The sequence below is a fragment of the Myripristis murdjan genome, chromosome 19 (genome assembly GCF_902150065.1).
Source record: "Myripristis murdjan chromosome 19, fMyrMur1.1, whole genome shotgun sequence".
Lineage (NCBI taxonomy): Eukaryota > Metazoa > Chordata > Actinopteri > Holocentriformes > Holocentridae > Myripristis > Myripristis murdjan.
This window is the reverse complement of record NC_043998.1, coordinates 27,405,723-27,420,015: the sequence shown is the minus strand read 5'-3', so window position 1 is coordinate 27,420,015 and position 14,293 is coordinate 27,405,723. Positions and strand designations below refer to the sequence as shown.

The window sequence follows — 14,293 nt, the reverse complement described above, 5'->3', positions numbered from 1 at the left end:
CATCTGCGATCCCTTGATCCAGGACAAGTTTACACAGACAGATTGATTCTATTTAAAAACACACCCATAACTAATTGTTAATCAACACAACACATAGTTTTACTTTTTTGACACACAGACACACACACACAGAGACACACACACACACACACACACACACACACACACACACACACACTGCCAAGGTAAGTTGAAACGTTTATGTATTTGAAGGCTGACCTTGTCTGGGAAAGCATTGTTTGTGAGTATGATTGGCACAGATTCACTTGGATTTTAAAGTTTCTTTGAACTTCGGAGGAAATTTTATTTTATTTTTTTTGTTTGTTTGTTTTTCATTCCCAGATGCCCCGTGCCAAGTCCCACCGGCGGGCCCAGGCCCAGAAGCGGAGGATGGCGCAGCCGCAGCCATGGACCCCCCAGCCGCCTGTCCCCGAGTTCGTTGCTCGTAAGTATCAAACAGTTTGTTTATTTTTTTAATGTTTAACTGACGCAGTTTGAATGTTATTTGAGGAAATACAAGTTTTGTGTCATCATACTTAACTTTGTTGTCAACCACACAGGGCGCGGTACAGGGTACCGCCATCGCGTGCGGAGATGGCCGACTTCGAAGCTGACCCAGCGCAGCTTCAAGTTGGTCACTCCTGCCCAGAAGCCGGACCAGAAGGTATTAGTTTTTCTTTTTCAGAAACACAGTGCTGGTTGTTAGAAGTTGGTGTCTATGTTCTAAAGCCGTGTCTCTGTCGTTGCAGATGGTGTTCGTCGTGGGAGACTCCCACCTGCGGGCCCTGGTGGATGGGATCGTCGCGATGCCGGAGGTACCTCTCTCTTTCTCTTTTCTCTCTGTTCCAGGTGCGCATGCAGCAGAGCTGAGGAAGGAGGTGTCCCACGCCGCTCTCCCCTGGACCCCGGACGTGGTGTGTGTGCTCGCCCCGAGCAACAACCTGACAGCCAGCAGGAACATCGGAGAGGCGTCGCTGGACTTCGGTGCTCTCCTGGCTACAGTTTGCAACCGCTGGGCGAAGGTGTGTTTAATTTGCAGTTGGCAGTATTTGTTTTGTCCTGTGCTGTCACAGTACGCATGTGTTTTCACATGTGCTTTTTTAGAAACCTAAATGTGATTCTAAACGTGATTTTTTTTTTTTTTGTGTGTGTGTGTGTGTAGGTGTTCGTGCTGGATTTCCCTCCACGCCTGAACATCGAGCCTGGCCTGCAGGAGCTGTTCCGCCAGGAGTTCCGCCGTGTCGCAGCACGCATGGGTACGTCTTAGTTTTGGTCATCAGTTTGATTATAACTGACGTATCGTGAACCTAACCTCATATGTTTTACATGAGTGTATTTATTACCAGAATGTATAATATTTCTCACTTTTGCGGCAGGTCTCCCATACGTGTCTGTGGCAGAGCACCTCCCTCTGGAACGTTTGGAGCTGTGGAGCCGTGACGGTGTAAGTACAGCATACTTTGTTGTTGTGACATGACACATGGAGGAGTTGAAGGTTGTCATTTTCGATACACAAGTTGAGCGCAATGTGTTCTGCGTTTCACTGTTTTCCAGGTGCACCTCAGCGACAGCGACGGAACGCCGATCCTCGTCCAGGCCCTGTGGGACGCCGCGGTCCGCCAGCTGACTCCTCCTCCTCCTCCTCCTCCCTCGGTGCCCCCCCGGACATCGCCTCGTGCCAGGGTCTCCCCCGTGCTGGTCGTGACGGGACACAGCCCCGCGGCTCGTCACCGCAACCCACTGGAGTGGACCGTCGTCGGACAGGAGGGCAAGGTAATGTGTTTGAGTCATTTTTTGGCTGTACATTTGTGCATCTTTTCTGGTTTTACGCCTTTATTTTTTGTGTGTGTGTGTGTGTGTGTGTGTGTTTTTTTTTTTAATGGTGATAATTTTTTTTTTGTTGTGGTTTTTAAGGTTCGAGCATCTCCGGTGCAAGAGTCTGTCCTCCCGTCCAACCCCGTGTGGTTCAGCGGCGACATCCTGGAGGCCATGGAGAGGGTTTCGCCATCCTCGGACTGCAGCGTCACTTCCCTTCTGCCAGCTGGCCAGGTAAACTGCCTGAGAATTATATTTATATATTAAGAAGTAATCTATATTAGTTCTGACTTTAAGGTGTTTCTGTTAAGTTATAAAATGTTAAATGGGTTTGCCTCTAATGTTTCCCCTTGTCTCTGTGTGAGTGTGTGTGTGAATGGTTGTGAGTTTTTCTGAGTGCGTGCTGTGTCTTTTTGAGCCAGGTCATCACGGTGCTGGTGGTTGTGTGGCTCAGGTCCCAGGCTGCTCCAGTACATGTGGCTCCCCTCGGCATCCGCATTCCTCATCCACCAACTGTTTTTACATGTTTTCCTTTATATTATATGTATATAGATCTTTTGTTGTGTTATTTTTTTCTGTTCTTGCAAAATCCATTGTAGGTGTGTATGTCCTGGACAAAATTGAATTTAAGACTGCATTTAACAAGGTTTGTTTTCCTTCTTTTAGACTTCCCGTGTGAGGCGTTCGCCGAAAGGTGTTGCCACAAGGCGTAGAGGAGGAAAGCGGCAGGTTGGTATCATGTTTAGTATGTGAAATATGTGGATTGTTTTTGCCATATTTTGATAACACATGCAGAACCCGAATGAATGAGTGCATTATTGAAATGAGTCTTTTGTCTTCCCCTATCTTTTTTAGGTGCTGGCAACACCTTCACCTGCCCGTGGGACCGTGCCTGCCTCCGGCCCCAGACCAGCGGTGCAGCAGGTTTGTCTTTGTTTAAATATAATATGCGAGTTATCGTTTTGAGAGGTTGCAGGGAAATGGTTCTCCTGTGATTTAGTGAAACCTTGTTTGACTTTTTTTTTTTTTTTTTGGTCTTGTGTCAGGTGGAGGCGACAGCCCAGGAGTCGTCCAGCGTGGTGCCAGGGGTGGTCGTCGTCCGGGAGGAGGTCGCCGCAGCGTGCCCGGCCGTCCCGGAGGTGCTGCATTTATTTAGCTCTTCTTTTTTGGCACTAGTTATATAGAAGATATCGCACTAGTTATATAGACTATATTTAGTATTTAATTTTTAAACAGTCCCACAATTCCATCTCTGCTGTAATCCGGAAGCCAAGCAACGACATTTCGTTGCCAAAATCTCACTGCTGTGTTTTTTTTTTTTTTTTTTTTGTGCAATGAAAATAAAGAAAGTCTAAACAGTCTATATTTAATAAAAATATGTTTTTGATTTTTGTACAGGTGGAGGCGACAGTCCAGGAGTCGGCCAGCGAGGTGCCGGGAGTGGTCGTCGGTCAGGAGGAGGTCGCCGCATCGTGCCCTGCCGTCCCAGAGGAGCAACGGAAGATCATCAAAGCTAAGGCTGTTTTTTTTCCTAATGTTAAGTTAGAGACTAACGCTAATGGTGTGGCAACAGAGGCTAGCAGAGATAGCAGCAGGATTAGGCTAGCTAAAGTTGTGCGCGGGTCGTTTCATCAGGGAAATGCCCGATTTGTGTATGGTGGAGTGCAGTGTATGGCTATAGCTTTGGTCAGCTTAGCCAGACACACGGTGAGGAGCGCGTTCTCGTGGGACAGGCTGGATCTGGATCGCGCGTTGGTTGAAGGTGATGAGTTGTACACGAGTTTGCGTGACCTCAACATCTTCAGCCATGTGTCTAATCTGCTGTCTGTGCCAGATTTGCCACAGCAGTTGGAATTAGACGGACAGCTGTTTAGGTTTAGTTTTGGCGACACGGTGTTAGGCGATGTAGGCGTGACCCAAGGTGAATACATCGATTTCGGTGTATTCATCAGCTTGCGGAATGGACTGGAGAGAATCTTCAGTCAGTACACCACATGTCTTTTGACAATGTGCGGAAACACCACTGCCATCGTGCGTGAGGGTGGACGGTTCGCTGTGGTCGACAGTCACTCACGCAGTAACACTGGCTTGTTACACCACAACGGTACAAGCGTGGTTCTGCATTTCGCCTGTCTTGACGACCTGCACCACTACATCTGTCGTTTGGCCGACAGTCTCCGTTCGAGGGAGAAGCTCTTTGAGCTGTGTGGTGTCACGGTCAGCACAGGTGCAAGTCCAGCGCGGTCTGGTGTGTCTGTGGAGAGTCTCATCACTGAGATGAGTGCTGCTCCAGCACCAGAGTCTAGTGTGGTCACTGAGGCTGGGAGAAAAACTGAGGTGTCTGCAGGCGTTTGTGTGCCTGAGTGTGGTGTCAGCATTGCCGCAAGTCCGGCACTGTCTGGCATTTCTGTTTTTAGTTTCTCCAGCGAGGTGAGCAGCGGTTCAGCGGCAGAACCAACAGTGGCTAATGGCAGAAAGCGTGTTATTTCTTCCGGCACTTGTATGTCGAAGAAATCCAAGAGTTTCGATGTCCAAAAGGTTAATTTGGACGTCGAATTTGTTAGCGAGGTGAGAAGCGAAGAGCTGGTCTTCCATCCCCTCGGCTTAGATGTTTGTCGTGCTTTATGCACAAAGTTGAACGCCGATTGCGTGAAGGTTGTTAGTCCGGTAGCCACAGAGGAGGGGTTGTTAGGTGTTCCTTGTAGCAAAGAGAGGATTGTGGCCGATGGGAACTGCTTCTTCAGAGCCATCTCTCAGGCTGTGAGTGGTTCTCAGAAGCACCATCGTAGGATTAGGTTAGCTGTATGTAAAGAGTTAGAAAGGAACACAGATAGGTATCAGAGTCTCTTGAGAAGTGAGTACTCCTCTGTGTTAGAGTATATTGAGCAGTCCAGGATGAGGCGTGTCGGCAGTTGGGCCACAGAGGTGGAAATTCAGGCGACAGCAGACTGGTTAGGCGTTAGTGTGTTTACGTTTCATGATGGACGTTGGTTGAGATATAGCTGTAGTAGTCAGCCTTTGTCGGTAGAGTGCATTTACATAGAAAATGTAATGGGACGGCATTTTGAGAATGTTGTTTGTGTGTGTAAGCCTGGACTGCGGAGTTGCTTTGGTTACTGTAAACTTAGTGAAGTCACTGGTTACAGCATTAGGTCTAGGATGATGGATTTTGTAGATAGTGACAACACAGCGGTAGGGTGTGATGTAGTAGGTTCTGTTTTAGGTGTACAGGATAGTGTCAATGTTGTGGAGGCTGCTAGGGAGTTAAGGTCAGGTAGAGAGTCAAAGTATCTGAGGCAGAAAAAGAGGAAGCAGGAAAAGTTGAATATGTCGCTTAGGGAGAAACGTCAGTGTAGGATTAGAAAGATATATCAAGAAAATGTGGTTTTCAGGGAGAAGGCTAAGTTGTGGAGTGTAGGGAATTATGGTAAGAATTTAGCCCACAGACAGAGGGTTAAAGAGATGGGTGTTAGTAAATACAGAGAAAGTGTAGAGCATAGGGAAACAGTTAAGGCCAGGAGTTTGGGCAAATATAGAGATAGCATTGAACACAGGGAGAGAGTTAAGGCCAAGGGTTTTGTCAAGTATAGGGACAGCAGCGAGTACAGGGAGAGAGTCAAGGTCAAGAGTTTGGTTAGATATAGAGACAGCAGCGAGTACAGGGAGAGAGTGAAGGTCAAGAGTTTGGTTAGATATAGGGACAGCAGCGAGTACAGGGAGAGAGTCAAGGCCAAGAGTTTGGTTAGATATAGGGACAGCAGCAAGTACAGGGAGAAACATAAAGAAAGAAGTAAGAACAAGTATCGTGATAGTGTAGAGCATAAACAGAGAGTTATTTCCAGTGTCAGGTTAGGTAGAAAGCAGAGGGTAGACAAGTCAAAAGATTTTGGTTTTGTTAGGGAGAAGTTTTTAGAAAAGGTCAGAGATGGACCTGATTTTGTGTGCTGTGTGTGTCATAGGTTGTTTTTTAGATATCAGGTGGTGATTTGTGAAAGGGAAGCGTATAGGCAAAGTTCAGTGACAGTGTCTACTGCAGATAGGTGTATAGGCAGACAGTATTTGCATAGGTGTAGTGGGGAGTGTGTTGCGCCGTGTTTGTTGGTTTCATCGCGCGGTAATTTGTGGATTTGTTACACGTGTCATAGGAAGCTTAGTTCAGGTGAGATGCCAGCTGAATGCTGGGTTAATAACTTGGAGCTTGATCCCATTCCTGCTGAACTGGGATCTTTGAATAGTTTAGAACAGCATCTTATTGCGTTACACATTCCATTCATGAAAATGTTGGCACTGCCTAAAGGCGGGCAGAATGGAGTACATGGACCAGTGACATGTGTTCCAGCCAACATTGTTCAGACTGCGAATGTGTTGCCTCGTTCGAGCATGGAAGGGTCTCTGCTTCAGGTTAAGCTGAAGCGGAAACTCACCTATAAAGGGCATTACGAGTACCAGTTTGTCGATACGTTGCGTGTAAGACAGGCGCTAGATTACTTAAAGAGAACAAATGTGCATTATAGAGGTATTGAGTTTAACGAGCACTGGGTCAATGAGTTTGTTAGGGAAGAAGATAGGGAGAAGGAAGAGGCCGAATCAGGCAGTGAGGATGAGGCTGAGGGTAGGTCAGGTCAGGATAGAGGTCAGGGTGAAATTGGTGATCTAGTGGAATCAGCAGACATAGGACAGGATGAACTGCTACATGACAGACAACAGCACTGCATGTTTCAGGACACTTGTCTTATGCCTGTTGATATTGGTCAGGAAGCTTTAGACCAGTATTTTAAGGATATTTTGAATATTGCGCCTGCAGAAGGGAATAGTCCAGTTAGAATGCTTTCTGACCACACGAATGAGGCAAAGTGTTTCCCGGTGTTGTTTCCGACGGGTGGTAAGACTTTTCATGATGGTCGGTGGCACGACTTGACGTTGGCGCGTTATCTTAATAATAGGATTATGCATGCCGACGGTCGTTTTGCGCGTAATGTAGAGTATATATTTTTTGCTCAGTATGTGTCGGAGTTGGACAAGGTTGTGTCCAGTGTTTCTGTTGCGTTGCGTAAGGGTAAAGGAGGTCAGAGGCCTCAGCGGATTAGTGAGGATGTGTTAGCGGATGCGGACGCCTTGAAGCAGTTGTTGGCGTGTGATGATGGGTTTAGGTTTCTTAAACCCATCAGAGGAACTCCGGCCTTCTGGCAGTCTGTCCAGAAGGACGTGATGGCTTGTGTGCGTCAGTTAGGCATTCCGACGTGGTTTTGCTCGTTTTCGTCTGCGGATATGCGCTGGCAGAATCTTCTGACCAGCATCCTGAAACAGGAAGGCAGATCGCAGACGGTAGAGGATTTGGAGTGGGCTGATAGGTGCGCGTTGTTGCGACGTAATCCTGTGACCGCGGCGCGGATGTTTGACTACAGGTGGCATTGTTTTCTGAAAGAGGTTCTCATGTCTCCCTGTCAACCAATCGGCAAGATTGTTGATTACTTTTATAGGGTAGAATTTCAACAGAGAGGCTCACCACATGTACATTGTTTGTTTTGGATCGAGGGTGCTCCCCAAATTGATAAAAACACAGATGAGGAAGTTATAGAATTTATTGACCGTTACGTTACGTGTGAGCTACCCTCAGATGATGACACACTATTGGACACGGTGTCATCTGTTCAAACACATTCCAAACGACATTCAAAGTCATGCAGAAAACACAAAACGACATGTCGTTTCAATTTTCCAAAACCTGTTTCTGCGCGCACATTCATTTGTAGAATGCAGGAGTGCAAGTGTGATAAGAACAAGAAGACAGGTGAGGCTGAATCTAATTCAGAAAACAAGCCAGCCTGTAAATGTTTTGAGGATAGGGATAGGATGCCTAAGGAGTTTGCTCATAAAATTCTTGAAGATGTTAAAAAAGCTGTGGAACGCGATGTGCCTCCTGCTAGTGTAGAGGATTTGTTTCGTAGTTTGCGCATTAATCAGGAGATCTTTGAGTGTGCTTATAGGCGTTTAGAAAAGAAACATAAGGTAGTCTATAGGAGAGGGGTGAACGAGGTTTGGGTTAATCAATATAGTAAGCAGTTGTTGAAGTGCTGGAACGCAAACATGGACATTAGCTTTGTCACCGACGCCTACGCAGTAGTAATATACATAATATCGTATATTACGAAAGCAGAGAGAGAAATTGGCCTCCTATTGACTAATGCCCAAAAAGAAGCAAAAAAACAAGGGAATCTCTCTGCCAAAGAAGCCCTGCGGAAGCTGGGCAGTGTATATTTACACAATAGGGATGTTTGTGCGCAGGAGGCGGTGTATAGGCTAACGAACATGCACCTTAGGGAGTGTTCCAGGAAGGTTGTGTTTGTGCCGACAGGCAGTAGAATAGTTAGAATGAGTTTGCCCCTCAGTGTGTTGAGGCAGATGGCCGCCTCCCGTGATCTACGGGAGGATGATATGTGGATGGTTAGCATAGTCGATAGATATAAGAATAGGCCTGATAGCGACGTTTTTGATAACATGTGTATGGCTACCTTTGCGTCTGAGTATCGTGTTCTCAGCAAAAATGAAATGTCTCAAGACAGAATTGAATTGAAGAATGACTTAGGATTCATTCTTCGGAGAACACGCACTCAGTTTGCAGTGGTGCGATACATGCGTTTTAATTTGGATAGAGAGGAGGAGGCACATTTTCAGAGCCTGTTGCAGTTGTTTCTTCCTTATAGAACTGACTCAGACCTCAAACCTGATGGCTTTGAGCTGTTTGAGCAGTTCTATAACGATGGTGAGGTGATGTTTAGCGACGGCTCTGTACATTCGGTTAGTGATGTTGTCGATGAGAATAGGGCAAGGTTTGAGGTAAATTGTCCTCACCTTGAGTTAGCTCAGGAGATAGCTGCGCAAAACAACGGTGTAGATGAGGATGTTTGGGGTGAGCTTTGTCCTGAACAGGAAGCGGAACGCCTTGAGGGTTTAGAGGAGATGAGGCAGCAGCGGGAAGGAGAGATAGCAGAGGAACAGTTGGTTGAGTCATTGGTGAATGTGCCAGATTTGATTGTTGGTGGCAGACAGGTAGCGCAGTTAGAGAGAAACAGGTCCATTTTATCTAGAACTGAGGGTTTGGCACTAGTTAGGTCTCTGAATGAGACACAGCTTGCTGTCTTTTATAAGGTGAGACAGTGGTGCTTGCAGAAGGTGATGGGTAAAAACCCAGAGCCTCTGCGTGTATTTGTGACAGGTGGCGCGGGGACGGGGAAGAGTCATTTAATTAGGGCTATTCAGTATGAGGCAGCGCGGCTGCTGTCAACACTTTGTGATCAACCAGACGATATCTGTGTTTTGTTAACTGCTCCAACAGGAATAGCTGCATACAATTTAAATGCAGCAACAATTCATCACACATTGAGTATTGGCAAACAGGCTAGTTTACCTTACACCCCTCTGGGTGAAGATAAACTAAACTCTTTGCGCGCCAAATTAAGTCACCTCCAAATTTTAATTATAGATGAAATAAGTATGGTTAATCACAACTTGTTGGCTTATATCCACGGTAGATTAAGGCAGATTAAACAAACAGGCGACTTTTCCCCGTTTGGTAATGTTAGTGTGATAGCTGTCGGGGACTTCTATCAGTTGCCTCCCGTTAAAGGGAAGCCTCTGTATAGTAGTCCTGTTGGTCTGGACCTGTGGTGTAATTTCAGCATCGTGGAGCTGAAAAAGATAGTTAGACAGAAGGATAGTGTTTTTGCAGAGATGCTTAATAGGTTAAGAGTGCGTTCCAGGGCCACCCCAATGTTAGATAGCGACGTTGAAATGTTGAAGATGCGCGAGACCGGCGAGGTGAGCTCAGCCTTGCATATCTTTGCGACGAATAGGCAAGTAAGTGAGCACAACCTAAATTATCTGTTTGACTGTTGTCCTGATTATGTCACCATTGAGGCGCAGGATTTTGTGACTAACAGGACAACAGGGAATTTGGAACGGATGCCCGGGCATCACGGCGTTGCGGCGGACACGTCTCTACCGGAGACTTTGTGTATAGCGAGGAACGCGCGAGTGATGTTGTGCAAGAACGTGGATGTTGCGGACGGCCTGGTCAATGGAGCATGTGGCACGGTTACTCAGGTAGTTTTTGGAGAGGATTCCACGTTTCCTCTCACCGTGTATGTCAGATTTGATGATGTGAATATTGGTTCAGATAGGAGGAAAAACCGTGCACATGCAGCAGTAGAATGCCTGCAGTCTACTGCCATTGATCCAGAGGAGGATAGAGCTACTAAGCGTGGCGGTTTGCGTCGTCAGTTTCCTCTTAGGTTAGCGTGGGCTTGCACTGTTCACAAAGTGCAAGGACTCACTGTGGACGAGGCGGTAGTGTCCTTGAAGAGGGTGTTTGCACCGGGGCAGGCATATGTAGCGCTTAGTCGCGTTAGGGCTTTGTCTGGACTGATCATCGAGGATTTTACAGAGAAGGCAATTTATTGCAAGGACGCCATAAAGGAGGCATTGGATAGCATGCCTCCATTTTTGATTGAGCAGCCAAAGCCTTCATTAAATACACACAGTTTCTCTGTGTATTTAATGAACGTTCAAAATTTAAGTCGGCATGTGTTAGATTTGGTGTCTTGCACGCAGCATTTACAGCTTACCTGTATTGCTGTGACAGAAACGTGGCTCACTGCACAGTCCTCATTAGACAGTGTCCAAATTGAAGGTTACACTTTCCACAGTCGTCCTCGAGGCTTGTGTTACAGCAGCAGTAACCCCAAATTGTTAGAGCTAAAGAACCTAGAACATGGTGGAGTTGGTTTGTATAGCGTAGACAATTTGGACTGTGATATTCTGCAGGTGCCCGATTTGAATCTGGAGTGTTTGGTGTGCCTGTGCAACAAATTCAACATATTGTTGGCAGTAATTTATCGTCCACCGTGTTATCCAATTACTTTATTCAAACAAAATCTGGGGAAGTTACTTGATTGGTTACATCCAATCAGTAACACAATTGTAATAATGGGGGATTTCAATGAGAACATTTTAAAAACATCCTCAATTTGCAAATTTATGGGTGAAAAAGGATTTAGTCAGCATGTAACACAAGAAACTACAGAGAAGGGGACACTAATTGATCACGTTTATGTTAAAACAACACAGTATAATGTGGAGTGTGCAGTGATGCCCACGTATTTTAGTGATCATGAAGGTGTTGCATGTAGTTTTAGTGTTAACAATGATCAGGGGTTAGTTGTTGACTTGGAGGAGGTAGAGGGCCTCTTCGAGTCAGACGTGGATTTTGATGAGGGTTAGGTTGGTTTGTTTGGCAAAGGAGGCAAACAATGAATTCACATGACCGGTGTAAATTCTTTGTTTGATGAGTCAAACGGAGCTACATTGCAGTGTCCCGGTGCAAATGTTAGTGTTGTCGCGTTTGCGTGTTGGTTCAGAGGAAACTGACTTGTAGTGTGTTGTGTTGTTCATGGTGTGTACATTGGCTACCACCATGAATGTTGTCTTTTTAGAGCCTGTCCCACTGTAATTGTATAGATTGTTATTTATTGTCATTATTTATAGTATTTATATCGTGTATTTATTGGGATTTTAGATTATGTATTTATGATGTGGAATAGATGATCATGGTTAGATCTTAGATTAAACAAATCATGTGTTTCAGGGGGAATTAGGGAAGGTTTAGTTGTGGAGAATCATGTGTAGGGACGTATATCATGTAATCATGTGTCACAGGTTTATGGATGTGTTAGTCTCTGTTTGCCACGTGTTAGCTGTTGGTCTCTGTTTAAAGTTTAAATGTGAAGAGTTCATTTGCAAAAACAGATAAAAGCCATTCTTAAAATGGATACACCGTTTCACTGATACTGCTTGGAGTACACACACACACACACACACACACACACACACACACACATGCACACACACAAAGCATGATTTAGGATAATAAACATTATGCCAGGCTAAGTAAACATATAAATAATAGAAATAAATATAAAGCAAATTTTAATACAATTCAAAAAAGTTTTAAAAGGTTTAATAAACTCAAATGGGGATCTGTTTTTGCAAATGAGCTCTTAATGTATATCTGTTAAAATTTTAAATTTATGTCTGTTTAATGTTTAAATGTATATCTGTTTAAAGTTGAAATGTATATAGTTCTGCATGTTTGAGTCCATGTCACCTTCATGTGTACTGTCTGTACACAAGAGGTTCACTTTCAATACTGAAGTGTTCCCTCTGGTGTGCATGAACTAAGAGCAAAACTGTTGTGGCACAACAAGGCACAGACTCCCCATTCTGTACGCCTTAGCTGCCACAACAGGACAGTTACTTATATTAAAAATAAATCCATCAGCAGTGGTCTTTTCCAGGTTTTCTGCTCCCATTTGTGTCCCCCATTCTTATCTTTTCTGTCTCCCTATGCCTCACCAACTTTACACAGTTGGGTGGCCCTGTCAACAAATTGTGGTTAGTTTAGTTAGTGTATTATGAGATGCTGTTGGTCAGTGATGTTTGCCTCAAAATGTTGTTTGTTTTTACTCGAAGGGGAACTTCCTGGTTGAAGATGCTACTGTGGTGCAGCGTCCCAAACTTCCCTACCTCCCAAGTGATGATGATGTCGCCTTATAGCAAGTGGCATCGTGGGACAGAGACAGCACATGCATTGTATCTAGGTCCTGTCAAAGTAGTTGAGATGAACTTTAGTCTCAGTATTGTAGCTCTGGGACATGAGATGTATGAGGTAATAGTTAAAAAAGTAATCCTATCTTAATTGTAGTTTGTTATCTGTGTTTACAACATCTATTGCACGTCTGTCCGTCCTGGGGAGGGATCCCTCCTCTGTTGCTCCCCTGAGGTTTCTTCCTATTTTTCTCCCTGTTAAAGGGGTTTTTTAGGGAGTTTTTCCTCATCCGATGTGAGGGTCTAAGGACAGAGGATGTTGTATTTTTCTGTAAAGCCCTTTGGGACAAATTTGTATTTGTGATTCTGGGCTATACAAATAAATAAAATTGAATTGAATTGGAATCCAGGCCTATGCTATTTTATTTTTCTTACATGAACAATACATGAAGTACAGCCATGATTTTTCTAAATGTTTGTCTTGACAGAATAAATAACTAAACTGTACTGAGAAAAAATGTCAATGACTAAGTAAAATGCAATCATCAAAACATTTACATATAAATAAAATTGAATTGAAAAATAAATTTATATTCTAAAGTACAAGATGTTGTCTGTCATATTATGAATGAAGGTCCTTTCAGTGTGTTGTGAAAAACAAGTCTGTAGTAATACTACTCCTGCTTTACTGTGTAATGCAATATTATATAACTACATAGAAGGTTATATGTATGAATTGTAATGGATTAAAATAGTATATTATTCACATGGGTAAAGAGATGACATGTAAACATGAGTAAATTATCCAGCATTGATGTTATCAAGAATGAAGAGATGACCAACAGAGGAGCTTATAATGTGTAAGTCATGAGTGTAATATTCCCTCAGCTGCATGTTACCCTGCCTGATGTTTGCTTTTTGCTTTTTTTATGAACAAATTTAAAACCTCTTAAAGTATTGATGAGTTAAGATGAAGGACATAATGTCACCATTTTAAAGACTATTTTTGAAAAGTAAACAGTTATTTGAGAGGTGTGAGGTTTTATTACCAAAATGTCAGAGGCATAACCCACATGGTTTGGGCAAAGTGTGTGTGTGTGTGTGTGTGTGTGTGCCTGTGTGTGTTTGTGTGTGTGTGTGTGTTTTTGAGTGTGTGTGTGTGTGTGTGTGTGTATTTGTGTGTGTATGTGTGTGCAGCTACGGCCTCGGTGTGTGTGTGTGTGTGTGTGTGTATTTGCCGCTGGCAGCTATGGCCTTGATACTCATGCCTCTGTGTGTGTATTTGTGTGTGTTAGATGTCGGGCTCGATGAGATCTAAGTTTCAGCATTGGTTTGGTCTTTCTATCACATTCCTGTGGGCCGCAGTGGCTGCCTTCGTGTGCCTTTGTATGCCTAGGTGACGCCAGCGAGCCCATTTTTGCACTTTGGGGGTCTGAGTTGCCATTTTATCGAATTTTTCGCCAGACCTGGGGTGCATGCCAAATTTGGTGAGTTTTTGAACATGGTTAGGGGGTCAAATTAACGGTTATTTAGACGTATTAATAAAAACAAAAAAGCTGCAAGCAGCAATGGACAGCCCTCGCACCCCACCGAACCCACATGCATGTGTGTGTGTGTTTGTGTGTGTGGGTGTGAAATGAGTACTAGCAGCTGTGTCATGGTCAGACCAAACTGCAGGAAGAAATCCTCACTCAATCCAATGGAGAAATCGTGCATGTGTGTGTGACTGTGTGTGACTGTGTGTGTGTGTGTGTGTGTGTGTGTGTGAGACATGATCCCCGCCCTGTGTCCACGCCATGAATGTGCAATTTGTCCATTTTTTCATTTTTAAGGTATTTCTGGTGCTTTTATTTTGAAAGAGTTGGGGGCTTTTATT

At 44.5% G+C, this 14,293-nt stretch overlaps 3 protein-coding genes across 3 annotated transcripts in view; 2 read left to right on the top strand and 1 right to left on the bottom strand.

Moving 5' to 3' along the window:
- Positions 1–14,293, bottom strand: part of lipf (lipase, gastric) — a 944,109-nt gene that overhangs the window by 324,979 nt on the left and 604,837 nt on the right. The window lies entirely within an intron of this gene.
- LOC115377531 (uncharacterized) lies at positions 34–2,494 on the top strand. The gene is made up of 9 exons (XM_030077343.1): positions 34–445; positions 561–664; positions 750–1,022; positions 1,163–1,256; positions 1,377–1,408; positions 1,555–1,773; positions 1,915–2,049; positions 2,238–2,269; positions 2,482–2,494. Exons 1-9 carry the CDS (start codon positions 343–345, stop codon positions 2,492–2,494), a joined length of 1,005 nt encoding a protein of 334 aa, XP_029933203.1. The 5' UTR covers positions 34–342.
- Positions 2,680–12,426, top strand: LOC115377530 (uncharacterized; the record flags this gene model as incomplete). The annotated part of the gene is made up of 7 exons (XM_030077342.1): positions 2,680–2,739; positions 2,862–2,954; positions 3,214–4,122; positions 4,327–5,399; positions 5,454–6,427; positions 6,482–11,049; positions 12,343–12,426. Coding segments are annotated over 7 exons (7,761 nt in total), but the record flags the coding sequence as incomplete, so codon positions are not given.